General features: G+C 39.2%; 1 protein-coding gene across 1 annotated transcript in view; it reads left to right on the forward strand.

The window, feature by feature from the left end:
- Positions 1–10000, forward strand: part of LOC138033199 (fibrillin-2-like) — a 65459-nt gene that overhangs the window by 47634 nt on the left and 7825 nt on the right. The window contains exons 17-20 of the mRNA XM_068880963.1: positions 424–543; positions 1563–1682; positions 8357–8479; positions 9456–9584. Of these exons, the coding sequence (XP_068737064.1) occupies positions 424–543; positions 1563–1682; positions 8357–8479; positions 9456–9584 (492 nt within the window). The remainder of the gene's footprint in view (positions 1–423; positions 544–1562; positions 1683–8356; positions 8480–9455; positions 9585–10000) is intronic.

Raw genomic sequence — 10000 nt, forward strand, 5'->3', positions numbered from 1 at the left:
CTTTGGCCCAATACCCTAAAAGATACCGCTAAGTCTCCCGCTGTGGACCTTTTGACGCTAAACACCTTAAGAGGTACGAAAACCGCCCTTTTTTTAATCCCTCAAAGGGTACGACAAGCACCCCCGTCCTTTTTATATGGCAGTCCACCCCCCTCCGGTGATTGCTACAACCCAAGTACTTGCTCACACCAACGCCAAATGATATAATCAAATAAATTGGTAAGTGAAAAATGTTCCCTTTCAAGGATTTAGACCAGATCAACTTATGAGATCGAGAATATGCTTATCGCACGGATGGTCGACACAGGATCCATCTCAGTGATTAAAACTTGATCAACCTGTTAAAAAGTACAAGTAAGGGGTCAAAACCGCACTTATTATTCAGAATGCCAACCAAGTGCCATTTTCCGTTCTTTTTTTTAGACATTGACGAGTGCTTTGCTGGAAACAGCTGTGACCGAAATGCTGTATGTGCGAATACTGAGGGATCCTATTATTGCAGTTGTAACGAAGGATATACAGGGGATGGAAGAAACTGCCCAGGTAAAATGATGTGTGTGACCGACTTGAAATAGAGAGGTTATAAAGCATAAGTATTTGTGAAAATTTAAACTGGTTTGAAAAAATAAAATAATTTTTCAAACTTTTCAAACTCCCAAAAAATTTACACCACAACATTTACACCAAGCACAGTACCACTTGCTTCTCCCATTTATCATAAGAACGTTATTTCGCCTATTTTTCCGCTTCCAAGTACGGCGACGTTGCTGGCAACCGGCTCGTCTTCAAACAGCAATGCATGGAGTTACCAACTGAAGTATTCAAAACTGTTATTCATTGTCTTTACTGAACGTTTCCTTAGATTGTTTAAGATTATAAGAGTGGAAATAGCAAACAATTGATTTCTTCTGGCTCCTAAGGTCTCCTAAGGTTAGGGGGGAGGGATCCTATATAAAAAGCCTACGGGGGTGCCCGTTGGAAATTTTGAAAAGAACTCCTAAGAGGTACCAAGATCATGTCTTGTGGGCTTCGAATGAAATTTTTTTCAACTATAAGAGGTACCAAATTAAGGCTTTTTTATTAGACAAAATTAAAACTTAGCTAATTGTCAAATGTCCCCTGTCATAATTCTTTGGCCCAATACCCTAAAAGATACCGCTAAATCTCCCGCTGTGGACCTTTTGAGGCTGAGAACCTTAAGAGGTACGAAAACCGCCCTTTTTTTAATCCCTCAAAGGGTACAACAAGCACCCCCGTCCTTTTTATATGGGAGTCCTTCCCCCTCCGGTGATTTCTACAACCCAAGTTTTTCATCCATTTACTCACACCAACGCCAAATGAAATAGTCAAATAAATTGGTGAGTGAAAAATGTTCCCTTACAAGGATTTAGACCAGATCAACTTGTGAGATCGAGAATATGCTTATCGCACGGATGGTCGAGACAGGATCCATCTCAGTGATTAAAACTTGATCAACCTGTTAAAAGGTACAAGTAAGGGGTCCAAACCCCACTTATTATTCAGAATGCCAACCAAGTGCCATTTTCCGTTCTTTTTTTTAGACATTGACGAGTGCTCTGCTGGAAACAGCTGTGACCGAAATGCTGTATGTGCGAATACTGAGGGATCCTATTACTGCACTTGTAAGGAAGGATATACAGGGGATGGAAGAAACTGCACAGGTAAAATGATGTGTGTGACCGACTTGAAATACAGAGGTTATACAGCATAATTTTTTTTGAAAATTTAAACTGTTTTGAAAAAATAAAATAATTTTTCAAACTTTTCAAACCCCCAAATAAATTAAACCACAACATTTACACCAAGCACAGTACCACTTTCTGCTCCCATTTATCATAAGAACGTTATTTCGCCTATTTTTCCGCTGCCAAGTACGGCGACGATGCTGGCAACCGGCGCGTCTTCAAACAGCAATGCATGGAGTTATTACGAAATAGCCACAGGCCTTCGTAAGCGAGAAGAATGGGCCCGCCTTGCAACTTTAAGATCTGCAATGGGTAAGGAAGGTCTACAAATTCTACTCAACGTAAATCTTTTCGGAGGAACATATGAAGAATAGAGATAAATGTTTGGAGAAGTACTTTAAGCCCAGCAGAAATGTGGTATACGAAAGATATATTTTTAATTCATGTGTGCGACAAGGCGAAGAAATTGTTCAAAGTTAAGTCACAAGATTGAGAAAATTAGCAGCTTCCTACGAGTGCGGTGTACTGACAGATGAGCTTATCAGGGCCAGGCCGCGTCATTAGCTTAAAGATCATGTCAAGGAGATAAAGTTGGGCTGTGACGGGAAAAACCCTTCAGAAAGCCATACAAATGTGTACGTCGGGTGAAATCGCTTCCCGCCAAATTAAATGAAGGGGATTTAAGGTGGAGAAGACAAGCAGACAGAAAGAAAGAAAGTAAGTAAGTAAGAAATTTAACGAGAAGAAAGCTACAGATGGATGTTGTCATAAGAAGAGAGATTGAGGAAAACCGCCCAACTCAGGAAAGAAAAACGAGAAGACGAAAGCTGACCCGACGGTTCTTTTTTCAAAGCCAGTATCAATCTTGTACCCAGAGTCCTCGGGCTTCTTGGCCAGCGGGTGAGCGCCCGGAGAGACTCTGGGATAATCGATTTGAACTATATTTTTGATTGGCCGATTGCGTAGCAATGGTAGTCCGACAGGAAGTCGGTAAGTAATTCGGAAGCCCCAGAATTTGGAGGGACATTCAAAATCTAAAACTAGTTTCAGTGCTGTTTTATTTTTTCTACCTCAGAAATATATAAATCACAAAAATAATAAAACGACGAGGTTTGAACTATGTCTTATACCGCACGGGAATTTTCTCACGCTGCTAAAAAGTGATTACTGTTGCTGTTGCAAAAGTACCGTGGGAAATATAACATCAGTCTCTTTGAGGCGAAATCCGTGGAATAAGGTCTTGTCGAAGCCATTCAGAATTACGGAAACATCAAATTATAGAAGAAGAGCACATTTGTGTCGTTTCCACGAAAGATTTGTCGATCGTGTTGCTTGCACGATGGCATTCTCATTGCATTCTGAACGATGGAATGTACGCTGAAACACCAAAAATACACTCACCGAAAGTGTCAGAGGTTTCATCTTCACTTGCTCTTACAGCAAGCCAATGATCATTTCTCCAGTTTCTTTGTGTGTAAGGCTAAAATTCTTGTTTCTCGAACACTTTCAACCCGCCATTTCTACTGTTAACGGTTTTCTCTTTTCTGCTTCCGTTTAAACTCAACCATACGTCGTAAGACCGGAACCCACGTTTTCTGGGAAAATGGAGTCTATTATCCCAGAGTCTCTCCGGGCGCTCACCCGCTGGCCAAAAAGCCCGAGGACTCTGGGTACGAGATTGAGCCAGTATCATTTACGGAAATCCTGTTTAATCGACACAGTGAGACGTGCCAAAGTTGTAATAACATTTCTAAACTTCAGTTTGGTAATATACGAAGGGCTTTGACGGCATAAAATAAATGTCCACGAAAGCCGGATCAGGCGAAGGGGCTCAGGTCGAAAGCTTCTTACACCTCGTAGCCGCCTTGAATCCAAATAAAGAAGAAGACAAGGAATAGGAGATGGGAGGAGGCACATCGAAAGCTTTATATAGCGAAAGATGTCAATGAAAGCTGGAAAAAAATAAACTGTATGTGCGTCGATTCCACTGACACGGCCTTCGCACAACATCTTTTGTCCTTGGATGTGAGACGAAGAATGGGGTTAGTATTTACACTGATTATTGGTTTCCCTTTAGTACTATGATTCTTCGTCGTCAGCTTAGTGTGCGTTTTATTTTGCTCTTCGTGTTTTTTATCCGTCAGTTCAGTCGCCATATCATGGAATGATGGCTTTCAGTGTAGGGACGCACAAAGAGGAGCAATTGGCTTCAGCTTTGAAGCGTCTCGATTTAGCTGTTGAAGCCCACGGTAGATGAGAATTTTTGTTTGGTAAAAAAGAAGGGCTGAACTTATTTTTTTGTGCTTTTTTTTTCTCATTAGAATAGGGTCAAGCATGGTAGATCTGCTCAGTTTATTTTGCATCATTTGAAAGCCAATTTACCGGTACATTCATTTGCCAGTCATTTAGCTACCTTTCGGCACAGAGTACAGGTAACATTTTTGATCAAGTAAATAAAATAAATTTTACAAATAATAATAATAATTAAATAATAATAATAATAATAATAATAATAATAATAATAATAATAATAATAATAATAATAATAATAATAATAATAATAATAATAATAATGAACAGTAAGTTGCGTTCATTTTAGTCAAACAGAAACCACCTGGTAAAACTATTTGTGTAAGCACGGATCACTTTTGGCATACTGGTCCTTTGGAATGTGCAAACAGTATGTCTCTGATGTACACATGTCAATGAGAATTCCCTTCACGCAAGTTTTATACATCATTATCAACAAAGATGAGCACAGCGGTATGATGATAGTTATTAATACTGTAAATGAAGAAATATGTTATCATGAAGTATGGGTATGTTCATTGTTGAAAACTTTAAAGGACAGGTTGCAGGTTGACACTAGTAGTTCAGTAACTCATGGGTTTTTGTTTAGTCGATGTTTGCTATTGGTACCAACTGGCAGAACTGTTTGGCTAACAAAAGGAATTATGGTATAGATGGTTACCTCAAATAAACAATCACAGACCCTGGGCAGTCAATCACTGTCCTGGCCTAGGTTCATCTGCTGAATGTAACAGTAGTGGAATATTGTAACTACACTGTAGACATTGTGGTGATTACTGTTGATAGCAATTATTAATAATTTTCCTGTCTTTTCATATTTACTGGCCCATACCTTTTTTTCTAGGGAACAAGTTCACAGAGCAAGGAAAAGGTTGACTACCCTTGATTGGAATTACTGGTATCATAATGGCTTTTCATTTTCCACCACTGAGGATCATGCTTACACCATCATTTCACGAAAATACAACCAGAGAACAAAATCTTGGGATGTTAGGATATTAAAGGTGTCCAAGATTGTGGATATATTTGGAAGAGAAAGGACAAAATTTTTAAACTTTGCATTGATGACGGCGACTACTTAATCACTTGTGAAGTCTGTCTGGAACCTGACGAACCCAGAATCATTTCTCCAAAAATTGTTGAAAGTGAACCTCTTCCAGCTCATGAGCTCCTGGCAAGATGCGGAAACAAATTTTCACAAATAAGCAGCTCATAGAGATTTAAATGCAAACCTTTCAGCTACCGTAAAACTAGGAAAAACACAAATGCCCTCACAATAATATGTTGCAGTGATGAAATTACTAACAGTCAGGTGTCAATGGAATGGCTCAAGTCAAGCTAATAAGCCTTGGCTTTTTGCTTCAGTTTTGGTAGTAGCTTGAAGTAATAATTATATTAACTGTTTTTCCTCCAAGTTTTGTGGGGTCATTGTGACATGTATAAGCACTAAGCCAGCCTTGAAACCATGACAAGGTATACAGTGTATGACTTGACAGTTTTTAACCCAAGATAAGGGCTGACCATACATTACACATTGTAGCTTTGAAATCAATGCTGGAGTTTTGTCTCATGGTAATATATTATATAACTTTAGAATTTTGCCTACTGATGTGATTTCTTATTGTGTGTGGTTTTGTACATGGCAATTTTATTGCATACAGTTGTAGCTTTTGCAAACTGAAATACCGTAATTTAAACTACAGTGAAAAAAATATTTGTAAATACAAAAAATGGAAATTCGAATTCAGTGCTATGATATTGGGAAATTGACAGTTATTGTAAAAAGTGGTGTTGGGAGTAACATGTGAATACAGATGACAGACAAGCAAAATCAAATTTTATTATTGTTCATATACATGTCTGCATCAAATTATTTGAACATGTGAAAGCATTAATTATTATTCTAAGAAATTTTCCATTCTTGCAAAAGTTTAAGTCAGTCTAAACCAGAAGAAATGGTGTCACAAATAAATGTAATCTAAATTGCCTTTAAAAACAGTTTTTATCCTAAACCAAAGTTTCACAACGAGGCAACTAAAACAAGTCAGTTATTGGGGGTGATGGTATGCTGAAAATCATTATTAAAAGAGGGGATCCTGAGATTTCCTGATATTTTTATTTGGGAGTGGAGGTTCCCTTTAATGAAAAACCACACACTATTACTTCCCAACATTTAGACAGTTCGGAACCCATCTAAACACCTGTTGCTTAGGGGATAGTGTCTTCTAGTACAAAGTACGTGCACACAGCAGAGGGAACAACTTTCCTCTTCCTTCTTCCATGGGCAGTCACCTTGTGTATCTAGGATGTATAAATATTGTGTCCAAACAGTTTTCAAAAGTGCCTTGTTTGTGAAATACAGTTGCATCCCCACATCCTTTGTTTTTGATGTCCTGGCTCATACGCCTGTAGTACGGCAGTTACCTTATTTGCCCAATTCAGGAACTGGCTTTTGGTCGATAGACCAGTTTCATAAATGGCGACCACCTTTAGCTTGTTGTATTTATGTTAATTACACCTACTTCCCTCATTTTTAAGATTCTTTTGAAAGTTGCTTGTCATAGCAAGACTAGAAAGGCTCGTTAGCTAAAACAGAAGAACATTTTATTTGGCAGGCATTATGAAATAGATCTATACAAATGTAGGTTGTCCACTTGACTATGGTACATCGGCAAGTCAGGTGCTGGCATCTTCATGGTCAGAGGCATTTTCATCTTGTTCGAAAAGAAGGCAATCAGCATGCATGCTTCCCACTCCCTTCTGTAGTGCCTTTATGGCCAGTTTCCGTGCCATATTTATCAACTCCTAGGGAAAGAGACTATTCATTAATGTGGTACATTGCAATTCCGTGAACGAAGTCCTGCCCTCAAAGATTATTGATTTTATGAAGTTATGATGTACATACATGGAAGAGAACTCCCCACAAAGACTTCCATAAATTTTTGACTATCACAACTGGCTAGGAACGTTTTTTTTTTTGAGAAATCGTGAAACGTGATATGCTTATCAGCTGAACGGTGAAATTGACATTATACAGGTGATCATGATTTGGCAGAACAAGTTACTGCAAGTAAAGCAACCAAAATATATTTGAATGCATGGAGATTTTCTAATATGGCGTGTATTCATCACTGATTATACATTCTGAATGCTTGATTTCTTCTGATTCTTTTCTTCCCTGCTCATCAAATGTTCTTGATTTCCCTGAGGCACATTTGCGACAACTGTTTTTTACTAGCACGTTCAAATTGAGAAAATCGCATCGGAGCTCGAGTACTACCGGTTAACAGGCCTTGATAAACAACTCAGCTTGTCTGTTCGGCCTGCCGGAAACCGCAATCGCTATGAAAAAAGAGTGTTGAACATATATTATCGCCTACCTTGTTTCATGCGTGGTTTCGTCCCTGTTCCACATATGCAAGTCATCTCTGATGTTCAACTGCAGAACACTCGAGGCTATGTAGCATGACAAGTGAAGAATTCCATTGCGAAAAAGGCCTCGAAATTTCACAAATGGTTCACATTTTTCCCCGAAACAATTTCATCGAGTTTCCTTACGTTTTTCTCCTAAGGGGTCTGCGGGAAACACTGCTTGTGCTTCGCCATTTTACATACACGATACATCGAACGATAAATATCTCATCTCGCGCGCGTCGTGTGAAGATTTCTATTGATTGAAAATTGTGTGGTTGTCAATCAAGCTCACACATGCGCTTTATCGTGACACAGGCCCTTTAAAATATATCAAAAAGGGAAGCTTACAAGTACTCCGATGTTCGTTCATTCTCAGTCAACCTCGAATTTCGGTGAGGGAATCGACAAATAGATGTAAAAGAATTGATATAGCGCGCGCCTTAAACCGGCGGCAAATTGTCGCCGGTAAATGCCTATTACTCCGCCCATTCACCCGCGCATTCTGATTGACCATCTGATATGGAAGTTGTCAAAAAGATGTCAAAATTTAATCAAAAACTTTCTCGAGTGGCAACGGTAAGGCGCGTAGCACCGTAAACTTTAGCAGATATAAATGGAGTCTTATGGTGATTTTCTTTTGTCAGAACTGGCCGGCCACGCCTATCAGTCTCTTTGCGAATAAAATGCAACAATTTGAATAAACACTTGAATGATAATCCCTCGCATTCTTCATGGAAGAGTATATATCATCGTCGAAGTGTGTTAATTTGAAGGCTTTGTAGAGTTAGCCCTTCCAGATGCCTGGTTTGGCCGGTCAGTTCTGTCAAATGGAAAGCGTCCGTAGAAAATGCGTTTTGTCGCTCACCGTTAGTTTAACTGAAAAAAGTGTTCAGTCCGCCTTTTTGGCTTTTACCATTTGCACGTAGATGTCGACGAGTGTTCAGAGGACAAGAACAACTGTAGCCGTGAAGCAAACTGTACCAACATCGAAGGCTCATATAATTGCACATGCAAAGAGGGATTTTTTGGCGATGGACGAAAATGTACACGTAAGTTTCCAAGTATTTGTTATCATAGGTTCCAGGTGGAGTTTGTTGAAAAAAGGGTCAATGAATACTCGATTTTCTGCAAAAAAAATTCTTTTTTCAGGGGTGTTAATTTGAAAGGGATCCATCATAGCCCGCGAATACAGCCGACTGACAGTCGGCTGTATTCGCGGGCTAGCTCTGTCACGGCAGTCAGCTAATTTTGTGTAGTTAGATCAATCACTTTCCCTTACTCGCTATGGAACTTCACGTATTTAAGCTACACAACTAAAAGCTTCGTTAACAATCAATTGATCAGTATAGTGCAGACTGTTTTTAAACCAGTATACTGAAAGAAATTATTTTAAACTGGTACAACCAACTCATTTAGTGCTAGGAAGGCAGGTTGAACCTATCAGAAGGAAAAACAACGTCCTTTTAGCCGGTAAGGATTACGTGCACTTGCCAAAACGCTCAAAGTAAATTAATTAAAATTGAACAAAGAATTTGCTCAACCTTTAAATGACTGCATGGTTTGGATGCTGTACGACTACACAAGGAAAGTTCGACTCCTGCAAACTGGAGCACTCGGGTTTTTTCCGAGTATCCCCGAGTCTCCATTGCAAAATATCATGCATCTCGTTATTTCATCTACCGAGGCTAACAATTTCCATCGCAGTCATTCATTTCAGTAGCGAGAATGCACCGTTTCGACATTTTCATATCGAGCTCCTGTTGAGAAGCGTGTACACGATGATTTTTGGATTGATTTTACATCGAAATCAGACTCTCAAGGACTAATAAGTCCTGTATAGTTAATAATTACACTTGGAGTGGACAACGTCTTGATAACGAAAGAAATCATTGTGTTTTTTTTTTAATGAAGATTTTGAAAAACACGCCAGACTGCGAAAATACAGAGAAATACATGTAGTATGTCTATAGCACGCTGCTGCTTATGTTTTTCTCCAGTAACAACCTATTTTTATTGCAACATCAGGAGCAAAGTCTTGCAAGCACATCCGGGATATGAATGTCTCCTATTGGAAAGAGGACGGGTATTACTGGATCGACCCGGCCAGTGATGGAACAGACCTGAAAGTTTTCTGTGATATGACTACTGACGGAGGTAATGGATAAGAAAAATCTTGCTACGATTAATTATACTTTAAGCACAGAACTACCCTACTGCTAAGGAACCGAAACTCTATGCCTTCCCTTACTCTCGCCCAGTCACCAAAGACCCATATATCTAATCAACCCTGCGTTAAGATAAGGCGACCACCAAAACTGTCAAGTCTCGTTGGATGCTTAAGGGAGGTAAGCGTCTACAAGAAGTCAGGCCACATGTAGTATATCTGTTAGCTTCTTTTGCAACTTCTTAGGGTGGTAAAGTAGCTGTTATGATCTTTCCAACTTTTATTTCATTCTATTCCGCAATTCAAATACAAGAAACTTTATGTGTTCTCAAAAAATGTTGGTTAATTACCTTTACCTGCTCGTGCGAGGTAGATGTGGTTGTTGTCGTGAAACATATGTCATCAG

The sequence above is a fragment of the Montipora capricornis genome, chromosome 14, assembly GCF_036669925.1.
Source record: "Montipora capricornis isolate CH-2021 chromosome 14, ASM3666992v2, whole genome shotgun sequence".
Classification (NCBI taxonomy): domain Eukaryota; kingdom Metazoa; phylum Cnidaria; class Anthozoa; order Scleractinia; family Acroporidae; genus Montipora; species Montipora capricornis.